The sequence below is a fragment of the Furipterus horrens genome, unplaced genomic scaffold, assembly GCF_987537825.1.
Source record: "Furipterus horrens unplaced genomic scaffold, mFurHor1.1.pri manual_scaffold_3, whole genome shotgun sequence".
In the NCBI taxonomy this organism is placed as follows: Eukaryota; Metazoa; Chordata; class Mammalia; order Chiroptera; family Furipteridae; genus Furipterus; species Furipterus horrens.
The window spans coordinates 147,933,354-147,951,252 of NW_028327173.1; the positions used below are offsets into that span (position 1 = coordinate 147,933,354).

Genomic DNA, 17,899 nt, shown 5'->3' on the forward strand with positions numbered 1-17,899 from the left:
ATGTAGTCTCTGGATAAATCCAATCAGAGAGGCTCTAGTGTCAGGAATATAAGACATAGAGGAGGGTTTGGTCATGGACTGAAAAAAGCAAGTCTGTACACTGAATTGAGCCTCCAGGCCTCTTCCCTTGCAGCTTCCAGCCTTAAGAACACCAGCCTGTTTTGCAACAGGAGGATAAAGGGTTCCAGGAAATATGGCTTTGAGACAAAAATGCAACACAGGTTAGCAGGATAGAGGTACACATGAGGGGAAGATATGGGAAGGCTTGGTCACAGGTACAAAAAAAACAAAAACAAAAAAAACCCCCAACAACTTACTAAGATGAGGCAATTATTAATTCTATAAAAGATAAAAGGTTGTGTAAGAAAAGAAACAATCTTACTTGGCTCAGAGGGAGCAATAGTTACCCAGTCATAATCACATACAGCCTGAATTCTGTCTTAATCAAAAATTGGTATAACTAAATTAGGAGGATGTAGGGAGTCCCTATGTGTGCTATAAGTGAGCAAAATCTTTTTCTTTTTTTTTATTTTTAAAGAGAGGGAGAGAAACATCAATGCATGAACAATACATGGATCAGTTGCCTCTCACTTGCCCCAAACTGTGGACCTGATCCACAACCCAGGAATGTGCCCTAACTGGGGAGTGAACCGGTGACCTCTTGGTTCACAGGCCAGTACTTAATCCACTGAGCCACACCAGCCAGTGCAGGGAGCAAAAGCTTTATTTACTATAATAAGTTAACTTATAACACTAATGAATAAAGAGAAAGCAATAAGCAGTTATTAGAAAAAGAAAATAGTACACATTTCAACATGTTAAAAGTAATTCACTCTGTACTTTTTTGTGGCTGCTGCCCAGGGGATGCCCCTTGATTACTAGCTCTGGTGGCTGGGGGGTGGGGAAGCTTGCACCCTCGGTCTCATGGGACAGTGGCCATCTAAGAGACAATTCCTGGCTGGCCACCACCCACAGGGCACTGCACAGATGGTACACCGGGGCACACTTGAAGTCTTTCTGTTAAGGAGGCCTTTTTGCTTGTCTTGAAGCTTCAGCCTAAGGGGCAGACTTTAGGCTTGGCACACATTTACTGGCATACAGTGCTACTCTCAAGGAATGTAGGCTGTGGACTCCAACTTAGTGCTCTCCCTCTGCCTTGCTTTCAGCTCATTTGTATCATCCAAAAAAAGAGCTAATACACTCATTTGGAGCCCCAGTTTCTGTGGCTGTCAGTTAGGAACACCAGATTGCTGGCTCTGGTAATCAGCAGGGTTTATGCATGCAGTTCCCCCAGGACTGTTTATATTTGCGTAGTTTTAAAAGCTGATATCTGAGGCTCTGGGTTCTAGTCAGTCCAAATCTAGGTGCTGACATCCTCCCCCTTAAGACATTGACAGGCATTTGGCTCATCCTCAACTACTGCGAGTTGTTAAGAATATAATAGATTGCTTCCAGGCACTGAGTCAGGGTCGGACAACAAGGTTCATGTCCTACACGAGGCCACTTGTTCAAGACTGGGTGATGTGGTTGTTTCATCTACTGTATAGAAACCAACAGACAGAGTCAAGCAAAATGAAAAAAACAAAGAAATAAGTTCAAACAAAAGAACAAAATAAAACCTCAAAGGAAAAAAAAACCTTAATGAAACAAGGATAATTTATCTGATAAAGAGTTCAAAATAATGGTCATAGAGATGTTCACTGTATTGGGAAGAATGGGTGAACACAGTGAGAACTCTACCACAGAGATGGAAAACATAATAAAGTACCAAATAGAAGTCACAGAGGTGAAGAATATAATAACTAAATGAAAGATATACTGGGGGTGGGGTAGTCAATAACTTAAGACAAGATGAAGCAGAAGAGGATCAGTCAACCTGAAGACAGGCAGTGGAACTCAACCAATCAGAGTAACAAAAAGAAAAAAGAATGAAAAAAAAAGTGAAGATAGCTTAATGGTCTTATGGGACATCATCAAACAAACGAATACTTACATCAAAGGGTACCCAGGAGGAGAATGAAATAAAAATGTAAATAAAATAGTTTGTCCAAGTATTTTGTAAACTATAAAGTGCTATATAACTAAACTTAAAAAAAAAATAACTGTTATTAGATTCTGTTAAAAAAATAGGCCATACCTCTGAAGTGGCAGGCGGAGTGGGCATTTTTCTTTTCTCATAAACCTTTTACCTTTATTTATTTATTTAGCTTTTAAGAGAAGGTAATACTTTGATTTTAAAATTAAACAAACAGCCCAGGGACTTGGTTGGAGAAAATATAGCTATTAATTTGTTTCCAGAGGATAACTTAGCCAATTGGATGTCCCCTTTAGTACCTAGACAACCAAAGGGGCAAATTTAGAAATAACCTAAAACTGCCCAGGCCCCTATTATCAGGAAATCTTCCCTTTTATTTTGGTAGAGAGAGGTTTGGGTTTGGTTTCTTCCCACCAACACCCCCAGCTTTGAGAGAAAATTAACAAATAACATTGTTCAAGTTTAAGGTATACAACATGATGACTTGATATAGTATCTGTGACATGATTACTACAATAAGGGTAGTTAACACATCTAACATGATGCTTGCAGTTATCCTGTGTGTGTGTGTGTATGATGATAACTTTTAAGATCTATTCTCTCAGCAACTTTCAAGTATACAATACAGTATTGCTATCTATAATCACCATGATTACATTAGATTCCCAGAACTTACTTATCTTATAGCTGGAAGTTTGTATCTTTCGACCACCTTCGCTCATTGCCCTCATTCCCCCACTCACTGGCAACCACCAATCTATTCTTTATTGGTACAGTTTTTTCAGATTCCACATATATGTATACAGTATTTTTATTTCTCTGATTTATTTCACTTAGCATAATGCCCTCCAGGTTCATCCATTTGTCACAAATGGGAGGATTTCCATCTTTTTTTAAAAAAAGATTTAATTTATTTATTTTTAGAGAGAGGAGAAGGAAGGGAGGGAGGGAGAAAGAAAAGAAGAGAAATGTTGATGTGAGAGAGAAACATCAATCAGTTGCCTTTTATATGCACCAACCAGGAACCAAACCTGCAACCTAAGCATGTGCCCTGACTGGGAATCGAACTTGCGACCTTTTGGACGATGCCCAACAAACTGAGCCACACTGGTCAGGGCAGGATTTCCTTCTTTCTATGACTGAATAATATTCCATTGTATACATATACCACATTTTCTTTATCCATTCATTCATCTATAGATACTTAGGTTGCTTCCATGAATTGGATATTGTAAATAATGCTGCCACATGAATATGGGAATGCAGGTATCTCTTTGAGATTGTTTTTATTTCCTTCAATATATACCCAGAAGTAAAATTGCTAGATTATAAGGTAGTTCTATTTTTAATTTTTTGAGGAATCACCATAGTATCTTCCATAGTGGACGCACCAATTTACATTCCCACCAACAGTGTATAAGAAGAGTTTCCTTTGCTCAACGTTCTCACCAGTGCTTGTTATTTCTTGTCTTTTTGGTAACAGCTATCCTAATAGGTCTGAGGTGATATCTCATTGTGGTTTGATTTGTATTTCTCTGATGTTGAGAACATGCATCTGTTGGCATTTTGGATATGTTCTTTGAAAAAGTTTGTTCAAGTCCTTTGCCCATTTTTGATTTTTTTTTTTTTTTTTTTTTTGCTATTGAGTTCTATGAATTCCTCTTATTGTAAATATTAACCCCTTATCAGATATACACTTTGCAAATATTTTCTGCCATTCCATGAGTTGTCTTTTCATTTTGCTGATCTTTTCTTTTGCTGTGCATAAGCTTTTTAGTTTGACGTTCCAAATAAGTTATAGTATAGTTAACACTTAGGTGACATAAGGAAGATAATTAAAATAAATTTACCCAGTGAGTCTACAATTATTTCAAAATAAAAAGTTTTTTAAAAACTATTTTTTACCTGAAGCCAACACAGTTTCCCATGACGACACATATTAGCTCCTTCTGCAGCCACACCCAAGACACTCTGCTTCTTGATGTGGAGCATCTGGTAAGAAAAAGAAGAAAATACAGTTTTCTGGGGAGTTAATTTTGCAATTAGGACATCATGAATGACACAAGTAATTAAACAAAGTGAATCATATTTTTTAAACTCAGAAAATCTGACTAATCCAAAACAGGAGTCTGCTTCATACACTCACCACCACTGCAATCACACCACTAACCACTTCTGATCCTCTTTTTAGTTTTCAAAAAATTATTCCACAACTGGAAAATTAATCATTCATATCCCCAGTGCTAGTAAGAATGGAAAACTCTGGCACCTTTTGTTACCACTGATGCCACAGAGTAAGATGCATCCAAGAACAGCGCCCTAACACAGAGCAACTTACTGTACCAGGAGGGAACTCACATAGTGGCTGAATTTCACAGTATCTACTGCTCAGAATCAGAGAAACAAGGATTCAACAGGTCCCTTCAAGTCTTGAACTCATTAAATTACTCAAAACTGAAATAGTTGTATCCCAGGAACATATGTTGGTCCTTTGATTATCCTATGACTATTTCAAAACATTATATAATTCTAAGATTCTTAATCCACAATCTAGAAAAATATCTGCATGATACAAGATACTCCCCATTTTACAGGTATGTAAATTATCAAGAATACAAGGGCATGGTAACTTACACTAGCACAATACCTTCCTTTAGAGAGTAAAGTGTTCTACATCCTGAGTATCTGGGAACAAAAGCTGTATTTCCCTGGCTCTCTTCTTTCAGGTCTGTGTTCCCAAGCCACCTCTTCACAGAGGTTTTCCCTGTCTAAAACTAGGAACTCCTTGTCACTCTATTCACCATACCACATTTTATTTTTCTTCATAAAACTTATCACCAGATAATATACAATTATTTATTTATTTTGTACTAAAATGTAACCTCGCTGAGGGTTGGAAATTGAGTATTGTTTTACCCCAGACCTCAGAACAATGCCTGGCATATAACAGGCACACAAATATTTTGTTAAGTTATTAGAGAAAACATCAATGATCTAAGAGTAAGGGAAAATCTGTGAGATGTAGACATGATATTCATCCATATGCAGACAATACTGGGAATGACTGAAGGTAATACTTACTGCAGCCCCAAACTTCTGCTGAAACTGATCGATGACTGTGTATGTCACCTCTTCTTCTACACGGGAATGATGACATTAGATATACTTGTCTTCTTAGGAAATAGAATAGCCTTCCCACTAATTTTAGCCATATTAATAAATTCCTCCTCATTGCAATTGAAATATCTAATGTTATTTCATTACAACCTGCATCAGCCTATCACACAGTGAACACTCACTATCAGCATCCTGTTTGTCAACTGAGAATAAACAAAAGCTCCACCAATGACAGTTTTACGAATTGGACTATTTAGTCATTTCCTGTGATAATCCAGTAATGTTTCCATCTTCATAGGTTTATGTCTTGAATACATCAAGACATGCACTTTTTTAAACTTTATTTTTATTGCTGACACTATTACAGATGTCCCCATTTTCCCCACCTTCACCCACCTCCACCCGGCGCCTGACCCCCTTCGCTCTGGCCATCACCACACTGCTATCTGTGTCTATGGGTTATAAATATGTGTTCTTTGGCTAATCCCTTCCCCTTCTTTCATCCAATCTCTCCTTCCCACTTCCCTCTGACAGCTTTCAGTCTGTTCTATGTATCCATGCCTCTGTTGTTGTTTTTTCCACCAGTTTATTTTGTTCATTAGAATCCACATATAAGTGAGATCACATGGCATTTGTTTTTATCTGACTGGCTTATCTCACTTAGCATAATAATCTCCAGGTCCATCCATGCTGTTGCAAAAGCATATTCATCACAAAAATAGTAGTTTAATCTGGGCTGGTGTGGCTCAGTGGATGGAGCGCTGGCCTGTGAACCCAAGGTGCTGGTTTGTTTCCCAGTCAGGGCACATGCCTGGGCTGCGAGCCAAGTCCCCAGTTGGGGGTGCATAAGAGGCAACCATGCATTGACGTTTCTCTCCCTCTTTTTGTCTCTCCCTTCCTCTCTCCCTAAAAAGAAATAAATAAAATCTTTTAAAAATTTAGTTTAAAATAAATTAATCCTGGAGATGTACCAATGTACACCCTTTTGGAATTCCCTGGGTCCTGGAAGTTAATTAGTTTTTAATTATGTAATTTAAAAGATTATAATTATAGTATAACATACAGTTCTTTATCTTCCAACCTCTAAAACTTTGGAGTGGCTCAGGACACAATCCATGTACCTCTTTTTTCTATCCATACTCGCTCTCTTGATGACCCATCTAATCTAGTGTCAAGATTTTAAATACCACTTACATGCAACTCTTGAATTTATAGCTCCATCTCAGACCTTCCGTCTCATCTCTAGACTTACATTCAAACTTAGGTTGACAGAAACTAAACTCCTAATTATCTCCCCAAGACCTTTTCCACCCATAGTCCTTCCCATCTCAGTTGAATAGCTCAGGCTCAAACCCCTGAAGTCATCCTTGACTTTTCTTTTTCTCTCACATCCACATCTGATCTGTCAGTACGTTGTGTATGTTCCACCTCAACATACATCCAGAATTCTACCACTTCTTTTTTTTTTTTTTCTTTTAAAGATTTTATTTATTTATCTTTAGAGAGAGGGCAAGGGAGAGAGAAAGACAGGGAGAAACATCGGATTTGAGAAAGAAATATGGATTGGTTGCCTCTTGTACATGCCCTGACTGGGGATGAAACCTGCAACCCAGACATGTGCCCTGACCAGGATTCGAACCAGCGACCTTCCACTTTGTAGAACAACGCCCAACCAAGCCACACCGGTCAGGGCCACCACTTTTTACCAAACATACTGCCTCTACTAGGGTCTAAGCCTCACCATACACACTCATCTTAAAATATTTCAATAGCCTCTTGCACGTGCTTTCACCCTTGCCCCCTTTTAAGTATTTCTCTATACAGCCTTTAGAGCAACTTTGTTAAAACAAGTGAGATGATGTTACTTTTCTGCTCAAAACTCTCAAGTGGGAAATAAAAGTTTTAAAGTCGTGTACAATAGTATAAACTATGAAATACTTAAGGATAAATATGGCAAAGGATATTTAAGACATGCTGAGTACTATAAAACATTGATGAGAAATTAGGGATTGAAACAAATGGGTTAATGGGTGAAAATACTTAATATTGTTAAGATGCCAATATTCCCCTATCTATCAATTCAATGCAATCCCAATAAAAATTCCAGGAGGGGTGTTTTTGGATAAAAATTGATGAGCTGATTCTAAAGTTCATAGAGAAATGGAAAAAACTGAGAACAGGCAAAACAATTTTGAAAAAGAATGCCACCTGATTTCAAGCATAAACCAATTATAAACAAAACAATCTGCTACTGGTATAAAGACAGAAAAAGAGACCAAGGTCACAGAACAGTGTCGAGAAATAAACCTACACATCTATAGACAACTGATTTTTGACACAGGTGCAAATTAATTGAGTGGAGAATATATAGTCTTTTCAACAAATGATGCTGAAACAACTGGTTGGAAAAAAGGAACTTTGATCCACACCTCACATCTTATACAAAAAGTAACTGAAAATGGATTATAGATCTAAATGTAAACCTAAAACTATGAAACATCTAGAAGAAAATATGGAGAAAATCTTTGTGACTTTGAGTTAGAAAAAAATTTCTTAGATATAACATCAAAAGCATAAGCCATAAAATAAAATATAGATAAATTATAGTTCATACAAATTTTAAAAGTCTGCTCTTTGAGAGATACTTTAAGAGAATGAAAAGCCAAACCACAAATATAGAGAAAATATTTGCAAAGCATTTCTGGGAAAAGACTTGTATCCAGAATATAAAAGAACTCCTAACACTGAATAATAAGAAAATACTTCAATAAGAAAAATGAGCAAAAGATATGAACAGACATTTTACCAAAAATATTCAATGGCAAATAAGCACCTAAAAAGATCTTCAAAATCCTTAGTCACTAGTGAAACGATAAATCCAAAAATCCTCCAGTGGCTTCTCTTCTTACTTCAGAGTAAATGCCCTTCAATGATACACAATGTCTTCCATGACCCAGTGACCCTGCTTCATCTCCTACTGCTCTCCTCGCTCCAGTACACTGATCTCCTTGCTGTTACGTCAAGATCCTGATATGCTCCTTTCTCAGGGCCTTTGACCTTTTCTTTTTCTGCCCCCCAAATATTTCCCATATATATCCACATAGCTTCATCCCCCACTTCCTCCAGGCCATTACTCAAATGTCACCATTTCCCTAAGGCCTATCCTGGACACCCTAAATTGTAAAACCACCTTCTCCACAGACTTCTACTACTCTTTCTTCTTTCTCTCCACAGCATCTGGCACTAGCATACTATATATTATAATCATTTATCTTATTTAATTAATTAGTGTATGTTTCCTAAACCAGAGCTCAATGAGGGCACAGACACCACATCTCAGTATACCCAATGTCTGGATAGAGTCTGCACTCAAGTATTAAATAAACAAATGAATCACGATACTGTATCTTAATTCAGAACGGAGAAGCAATGGCTTAGCTGAGCATTCCATATGGAACCCGGATTCAGGGTTATGCTAGGTTTGAAGAGTTGTGAACCACAATCAAGAGAGGCCCAGCACTCACCTGAAGGGCTGTACTTGAGGTCATTCAGGAAAGAGGTGGTTGGTGCCTCAAAAGCAGGAGAAGGAGGCTCACATACGTTTAAGTCTTCATCTTTCATTTTATCCATTCTGGTTCTCTCTGTATTTACACTGTCCTTACAAAAAAAACACTCGAGTGAACTGTTCTTTGTTGCTAATGCCATACATGGACTTCGCCACACATCAACGATGAGAATGCTAGACCTCCACTTCAGAGGGTCCATTCATCTACTGCTTACATTGATTTGAACATCCTGTCTAAAGATGGGGAAAATACCCATCTATTTATTCTCATTTCTATTACCTCAGGCCATTTTAGGAATTACCCAGCTAGTGAATTAGAGTTAACACATTCTACCCTGATGTGTACTTTTGGGTAACATCATAATTAAGACAATTATTCCATCATACCTAACAGAGGATGCCTTTTCTCCCAATGCAGCTTGTTCCACTTCATCTAGTAGTTCCACTGTAAAATAAACAAATGGGTCCCAACAGTTTCCAGTATAAAAGCAATTAACATCCCATCTGTCCTCATCTACTGTTTGTGTACAGACAGTAATTAGAAATGAAATGTTAGTCCCTAGAGGCCTTTATATGCTAGCTATAAAAGAGAGTAGAGAAGACTATCCAAAGTACTAAAGACTCCTAATATTTATTTACTTATACTTTTCAATTACAGTTGACATTCAATATTATGTTTCAGGTGTACAGCATAGTAGTTAGACATTTATATAAATTACAAAATGATCACCCCCAATATGTCTAGTACCCCCCTGGCACCATACAAAGTTACCGCAGTATTATTGATCATATTCCATATGCTGTACTTTACATGCCCATAACTATTCTGTAAATGCCAATTTGCATTTCTTAATCTCTTTGTTTTTTCATCCAGCTCCCCATCCCGCATCCCATCTGTTGGTTTTCTATATCTATGAATTTGTTTCCGTTTCATTTGTTCATTTATTGTTTTTTAGATTCCATATATAAGTGAAATCATATTTGTCTATGTTGTTCACAAATAGTAAGATTTGATTCTTTTTATGGCCGAGTAATATTCCATTGCATATATGTACCACATCTTCTTTATCCAAACATCTATTGATGGACACTCTGGTTGTGAAGACCTCTAACACTATGTCCCCATGTAGCATTTTTGCCCATTCAGGAGGATTAGGAACCTCTCTTCATGTCCCCTTTACCCTTTTTGTTCGATGGCACCTTTGTGATAATACAGATTGGTTCCAGAGATACCTTTTCTATTCATTCCTATCCAAATGTACCTTCCTTCACACTGTGTACTGTTAAGGGGTTTTCTATGAAATCATTTACAGATCAGTTCCTTTCAAAACTCTCATAGGCTGGCACATTAATAGTTCAGTGACATAGGTAATAAAAGCCAGATTGGAAATCGCAAAAGATAGATGAGAGAAAACATTCCACAAGATTCAGAAATCATTTATTTTTAATCTGGCAGTACAAGGAATGTAGGAAATATTATATACCATTGATTCGATGGTGCACATTTTAAACAGCTCTGAAATTGTATATGATTTACAGTAACTGCACATGACCCTTTAATTGGCAGCTTTTTTTCTTTCTTTCTTAGAGTAGAAAAAGTAATAGTGTACACTATAATTAATGGCATCTTAGATTCAATTAAGTACACTTAGTTACTTTTCAGGGAAAAAGGCTCCCAAGGGCCACTGTCTATTTTCCCTTGCACCATCTAGAAGTGTTGAGTATGGGGCAGAGAAGGTGAAATTTACTAAAAAACACTGATAAGTCAATTATTATCCTTCATCTTGATCATTCTTACTCAATGTGCTTTTCAGGGAAACCCCTCCATTTCTGGTTGAGTCACGGGGCAAAGAAGGAAAAAGTCATCTCCTGAGCATAAAAATTATGTGCGAAGGCTAAGCCTTGAGAAAGAATTTAGGAGGGGATGAAATCCATGCATACAGATCACAAAGCTAGTCAGTGGTTAGTATTCTCCTGAGTTAGGGAGATGATAGTAGTGACTCCTTCACTTCTCTTTATAAACCCATCCACAGCCTAGCTTTGAGCCAGTCCAGAGTTCTACTCTTCTGAAAAGGCTTAAAATACAATTAAGAATCCCACTACTGCCCTGGCTGCTGTGGCTTAGTGGATTGAGCGCCAGTCTCTGACCTGGAAGGTTGTGGGTTCAATTCCCGGTCAGGGCACATGCCTGGGTTGTGGGTCAGATCCCCAGTGGGAGGTGTGTAAGAGGCAACCTATCAATCTCGCACATGTTTCTCTACCTCTCGTTCTCCTTCCTTTCCCCTCTTTCTAAAATAAATTTTAAAAATCTTAAAAAGAAAAAAGGAATCACACTACTGCCACCACCATCACTTCCATTATTAAAAGATGTTCAAGGGACAGAATGTTTACAGTAGCATACTCAGTGACAAAGGACAGTTAGATAGTTGGCTACAAGAGGGCCTGGATTGGCAGTCATTAATTTGGTGAGATTTTCATTTCTCCCTAAATTCTACTTCTCTCACAATACAAAGTAATCTTTCAAATAGCAGTGATCTCATTTACAGGAGCCCTTTCCTTTCTTCATATTTGCCTCAATGGTAAAAGATGCAGAACTCTAGGAAGCTCCAGGTATCCCACTCTCCCATCCTCCCACCCTGCACTCACATTTATTCCTCCTTGGGGGGCTTTATGCTTTTGAGTTCTTGAAAGCAAAAACAGTTCTGGCTGCCAGCCCTTCTCTTAGTCCATTTGGCTTGTCTGAAGCACACTGACCAGATGACCTTCTATACTCTTTCAGGCAAACAATTGTACCTACTCTTGCTGAAAGGCTTTTGCTGGTAGAAATAAAGAACAGGGCTGCTTCCTGTGATTCCAAAACCCATAAAGCTCTGAAAACCAAAAAATGCTTTGGCAACCCTTTTAGCAGCAAAACCTAAACTGACATACTCTTTATAGTCCCATTTTATTTTACTTAGTATGATTATCCATCCATTTCTCTGCAGAAATGTGTTTTATTACAGTGCTGCCTAGATCCACTTGAGGTCTTATGTAAAAGTAACAATGTATATGCTGTGTTAGGGTTTCCAAAAGTCCAGAACAATTCCGGACTCTGAAACATTTAGCCCCAAGATTTCAGAAAAGGGACTATGAATGTACTGTGAAACTGTAGTGTTAAACTTGCTTCCTGAGCAAGACAATTCCTTTCTGTTCAGGTGCCTAACTCTGCCTGCAGGCTGAGTTCTAGTAATGAGCACCAGCAACCCTCACATTGTAAAACCGAGATGACTAAAATTCTCTAAGACTACTCTGCTCATAATATCCATCGAAACAGTAAGGTAAAGGTCAATTCTCAAATACCAACTTTAACAGTTCATAAATGCAATATTAAAGCAAGATAGTATATTTTTTCAAATATTGGAATGAGGTAGTGTAGTGAGTTTCCTACTAATGAAAATCCCAATACCAGAATGCAAGGAATATGAAGCTCTCACCATTCACAATTTCATGCCCAAAAAACATCTTCACTCCTGGGACACTTCGACCAGTTTCCACATTCTTCACTGTTATAAAAAACAATTCAATTGGTTAATTTTTTTTAAAAAGTCCCTAAAACTACGAGAAAACATGATGTCTCTCAAAAGTGCTCAATCTGAGTTTTATAAAAATTCCCAAATTATTTTCCCCAAAGAATGGAGAGTCAACAAAAATTACAAAGCTATGGACTTGAAGCAAGTAGTATAAAGAACAGAGGAAACCTCCCTGGCCAGTGTGGCTCAGTTGGTTGGAGCATTGTCCCATAATCCAGAAAGGTTGCAGGTTTGATTCCCAGTCAGGACATACACTTAGGTTGCCGGTTTGGCCCCTGTTCAGGGCACATATGAAAGGCAACTGATCCATGTTTCTCTCACAATGATGTTTCTCTCCCTCTCCCTCCCTTCCCCTTTCTCTAAAATCAATAAGCATGTCCTCAGGTGAGGATCTTTAAAAATTAAACAAAAAAAAAACACACACACATAAAAACAGGGAACCTCAGAGAAACTACAAGGCTAGTAGTAGTACACTGAATTTAAACTACACCAAAGAAGCCCTGGCCGGGTACCCCAGTTGGTTAGAACATCATCCCAATACAACAAGGTTGTGAGTTTGATTCCCCATTCCGGGCATATATAAGAATCAACCAATGAATGCATAAATAATGTACAAATAAATGGAACAACAAATTGATGTTTCTCTTTCTCTACCTCCCCTTCCTCTTTTGCTCTAAAAATCAATAATAAATAAAAACTTAAACTTCTTCCAAGAATATGCTAAGTCCTTTGGGGTTAAGTGTTATATCTTCTTATCGTATTTTCACTGATTTTTACTCCACCTAATTCCAGAAAAATTTTAACACAGCTGACTATTTCAAAGGTCCGCACTCATGTAATGCCACATACTCAAAAATATTGTCAGGAACAACAATCCAATTACGGGCCCCAATACAGGGCTCTTCTCTGAGCAGATAAGGGAATTAGGAGTTTAGATGTCATGTCTACAATATGGTATTTTTCTAGATGGGAAAGATGGAAATGCTCACAGCAGCCGTACAGTTCCACACCTCACAGCAATCCAAAATAATTGAGTTTCACCCTCACTATTCCAGTGAATGTATGCTTACTGAGGTCAAAGATCACCAGCTGCCTATTTCTCAAATCCAATAACAAGTTTACAGCGTACTTGGCTCCCACACATCATTTGACTCTGTTCTCTCCTTTCTTCCTGGCTTACAGGACTTTCTTTGTGTTTAGTTCCTATCCTACTAGTTACATAGACTACCATACTGAGTACCCACTCCAAATCAGGCACCATGCTAATTATTTGCCTACATTTAATTATCCAGTAACATAATAAGGCAGGCATTTCATTATCTTCATTATGGAGGAATCTTAAGACTCAGAAAGGTTGAATAACTTACTAAACGTCACATTGCTAGTAAGTCAGGATTCAAACCCAGGCCTCAGTGACTTTAATAGGCATATCATAACCACTGTTACACTGTCACCCTGGTTTGCTTCCAGTCTCACTAGCTGCCTCTATCACCTCTGCCTGCTCCTTACACATTGATGGTCCGCAGGGTTATGTTCTTCATCCTTTTTCCTTCTTCTTGAATGATCTTATCAACTTCCTAGCGGTTCTGACATCCATTATTTCTCCAGTATGGAATATTTCTCTGAGTTCCACTCACATTTTCAACTGATTAATAGCAGAGTTACTGTAAGATTTTCAAACTGAAATTATTATCTTCTCTCAGTAACCAATAAACCTGCTCTTCTTCCAATCTCTATCAATTAATGACAGTACTAAACACCTAGTCTTCTAAGTCATAAATGTAGGAGTCATTTTCCCTTGCTCTTTACCTAATGATTACGCGATTATTCCATCTCCTAAGCATTTATAGAATCTGTCTTCTCTTCTCCATTCCTTGCCCAGCCCCATCATTTCTCCTTTATTGAGTCCCTGATTGTCTGAATAGTTCCTGTCTACTCTCTTTGTGTCCAGTTTCTCCCTGCTTCAATCCTTCCTTCACACTGCTGTCACACCCTGCTTTGGCCTTTTAGTATATAAAAGCACTAAACAAGTGTAAAGAAATAGGTTCAACCTCTCTAGGAATATTTTGAAGCATGCCAAAATGAAATATCACTTTTTTGCCTACAAAATTAGCAAAAATCATGCTGGCCAGGTGGCCCAGTTGGTTGGAGTGTCATCCTGTAAACTAAGAGGTTGAGGGTTTGATCCTTGGTAGGGTGCATATGGGAGGCAACCAATCTATGTCTCTCTTTCTCTCTGAAGTCAATAAACATCCTCTGGCGAGGAGTTAAAAATTTTTTTTAACTAGCAAAAATCAAGAAAAGATACAAATGAGCATCTTTAAAAAATCCAATGCTATATTATTTACTGTAATTTACTCACACATTACTAGTAGCTAAGGCGCAACCTTTTGGAAAACTACTTGGAAATATGCATCAAAAACATTTAAAATATCCATAACTTTCACCCAGTAGTTTTACTCCAGGAATTATTCCTAAGGAAGTAATTATAAAATATAACAAATAAATTTATTTTATAATTATAATGTTATATACACAATTACAAAATGTACAAATGTAAAATTGTATTTTGTAATTATAAATTATAATTCTAAGGAATATTTTGAAAGTTTTTAAGCTTTTTGCTTTAAAATATTTAGCCATTAAATTAAAATTTTTAAACATGAGAAAATGCTTGTTATAGTAGTTACCTAAAAAACTGTATGTATGATATACCAGACTTATTATATCAACTACATAAATCCGTGTCATTAAAGACTAGAAAGAGACTTATCAAAATATTTTATCTGGACAGAAGGCTTTGTTGAACAAGCACGAGGCATGTACTAATTGTTGTCTACTCAATACCATTTACTCTGGCTAGAAACGTGCTCAATCTCCCTGCAGATGGTGTCCTACTGGACTTCCAGGGCATCTCTTGAAGGGAACTGACTCAGCTGGGTGGAATACCCTTTTCCCCATATTTCCTCTTCCTACTGTCTGTAACTCCAAGGCTTGAAGCCATGTGCTAAAGATGGCAGAATAGAAAGATGAAAAATCCTGGATCCCTGCCAACTTTGGCGAGTGTCACAACAGCTCTGGGATGTCTGCCTTGTTTTATAAGGGAGAATAAACTTCTCATTTATTTAAGCCCCTGGAAGCAAATCTGTTCCTAGCACCTGAGCATGGTTCCTAATGACAGCATTAAAAATTTCAAGACACTAACTTGAAAACTCCTATGCCTCCCACTTAAAAATCTGTCAGATTGTTCCACATTGCTCTCAGAAGTGTCCGAATGCTATGACATGTAAGGTCCTTCTCATTTATCCATGCCTACTTCTCCAGCCTTATTTCTCACCACATCTTCACTTAGGTTTTCTAAATGCAGCAAATTTCCATGTCTCTATATTTTTGTACATGCTGCTATCTCTGCTTCATAGTTCTCTCAAAATGTTCCCCAGCACAACATCAACAACACCTGGAAAGTTGTCAGAAATGTAAATTCTTGATCTCTATCCCAGACCTTAAAAAACAAGTCTTCCAGGTGATTCTGCTGCACAGATTCAGTTTGAGAACCACTGGCTTAAAACAGCCTTCCCCTACTTCTTCCCATCCAGCCAATTCCTACTCACCTGAATAAAGTTCTGCCATCAATTCCTCCTTCAGGGAAGCCTCCTACCTCTCTTAGATCTAAATTAGCTGAACCTTTGTGTTTCCATAGTATCTTGTGTGTCCCTCTATCAGAGAGGATATCACATTGTATTACTGTATAATTACTTCCTTATGTCTCGTTACTAGTGTTTGAGAACAGGGACAGTGTTATTTGTATCTATATCCCAGGTACCTAGTACAGTGCCTGGGATATAAAACTATCAATAAATGGTTACTGAGTGAATTATCCTAGCCCACAAATCATAATATGGCTTAACGATAACACTAATCTCTCAAATGCCCTTTATGTATGTTTTAATTGTGAACTTGAAACTTACCATGCCAGGAAAACAACTACCCTAGCAAGTCAATATTCTAACTGAAAAAAAAAATACATATTGTAGCTTCAAGGTGAATATAATGGAGGATCCATCAGAGTGGCACACCCAGAAAGAACATGAAAACTCTGAGCCCCTTCCCACATACCTTGCCCTATGCATGTCTTCCATTTGGCTGTTCCTGAGTTGTATCTTTTATAATAAAACAGAAATGAAGCTGGGAAGCTTGGAGGTGTAGAGGTTATTTTATGACTATGAGGATAATATTGGGTTGGCCAAAAAGTTTATTTTTTTTCTGTACGAGGGTCTACTAGTGCTTAGTTGTCTTTTAATTTAATTCAAAATAATTTTGTTAAATTGTATTGTGACAGCTGTCAGACCAATGTGCATTAAAAAAAAAGACATCAAAATTGGTGACTTTTTGTGCAGCCATTTTAATATTGAAGCTGGAAGAAAATATGCAGTATTTTCGCCACATTTATGCTTTATTATTTCAAGAAAAGGTAAAAATGCAACTGAAATGCAAAACAAGATTTGTGCAGTGTATGGAGAAGGTGCTGACACTGATCGAATGTGTCAAAAGTGGTTTGTGAAGTTTTTGGTACTATTGATATTTTGCCCAAATGATTCTTTGCTGTGGGGCTGTCTTATGCATTGGAAGATGTTTTAGCAGCACCCTGGCCTCTACCTGCTAGATGCCAATAGCAGGAGATACCCGACATACTCAAAATATCTAAATCAAGAACGTTATTGGTGAAAATGAAAAATGTATGTTTTATTTTACATTAAAAACTAAACAGACTTTTTGGCCAACCCAATAGATAATCACTGAGGTGGCAGAGTAGGAACACAAGACACCTGGTCCCTCCTGGCGTCTGCACTATTCTTAAGCAGCCTACCTATGGATTTCTTTTTGCATGAAAAAAATAAATGTCTTTGTGAATTTGTCTGTTGAAACCTAAAGCAATTCTATCTAATGGAATGGTTATTTTTAATTTCAAGATGAATATGAAAAAAAATTAAAAATTACCCAATTAAAAAACTATATTAAAATTTTCCACTATTATGTCAATAAAAGTATAGAAATGGGGACAAGCTAGCATAAGCAGCCATGTTGCTCCATTAGAGAAAATGGCATTCTAATCTTCCTCTTAACCCTGGCCTAAAATAGGAATAATGCCTACTAATAATCCCAGTGGAATCCAGAGTCATCACCCAAACTCGGTTATTAATCTCTTAAATGGTAGAAGAGTATGAGAAATCACAAGAGACCTTTCTTCAGGACAACAGTCTTGTTAGGGTCCACATGCTGGAGCACTCCCTCAAATATGCCACAGACCAATGTGAGTTTCACTCTTCTCCACAAAATCTGAGTGAGGAAATGGTAGTCACTGCTGGCATCCATGCCTTTGATTCCAAAAGCAGTCTTCAAGTAATCTTCTTTAAGTATCTAAGCACTTGAAAATAAAAGAGATGTACGATTTTTAAAATATTTCAGGGAGAGTGGGCTTTTCCTCCCTTCCCCATACCCGAAAGGGACAAGAAAATTAAAACTATGAGGGTAATTCAGTTTTATTCATCTTTTTAGAATGATAATGAGAAAAAGATCATTGTAAGCACCAACTCTAATTTTTACATGGGAAAC

The 17,899-nt window shown here is 37.5% G+C and overlaps 1 protein-coding gene across 2 annotated transcripts in view; it reads right to left on the bottom strand.

Moving 5' to 3' along the window:
* The window catches only part of EXD1 (exonuclease 3'-5' domain containing 1), a 41,151-nt gene that overhangs the window by 18,449 nt on the left and 4,803 nt on the right, over nucleotides 1–17,899 (bottom strand). For both annotated transcript variants that reach the window (XM_090271966.1, XM_090271964.1), the window contains exons 2-7: nucleotides 17,527–17,711; nucleotides 12,191–12,259; nucleotides 9,105–9,162; nucleotides 8,677–8,804; nucleotides 5,117–5,172; nucleotides 3,941–4,027 (exon numbers count right to left, since the gene is read on the bottom strand). In XM_090271966.1, the coding sequence (XP_090128092.1) occupies nucleotides 3,941–4,027; nucleotides 5,117–5,172; nucleotides 8,677–8,804; nucleotides 9,105–9,162; nucleotides 12,191–12,259; nucleotides 17,527–17,659 (531 nt within the window). In that variant the 5' untranslated portion in view covers nucleotides 17,660–17,711. The remainder of the gene's footprint in view (nucleotides 1–3,940; nucleotides 4,028–5,116; nucleotides 5,173–8,676; nucleotides 8,805–9,104; nucleotides 9,163–12,190; nucleotides 12,260–17,526; nucleotides 17,712–17,899) is intronic.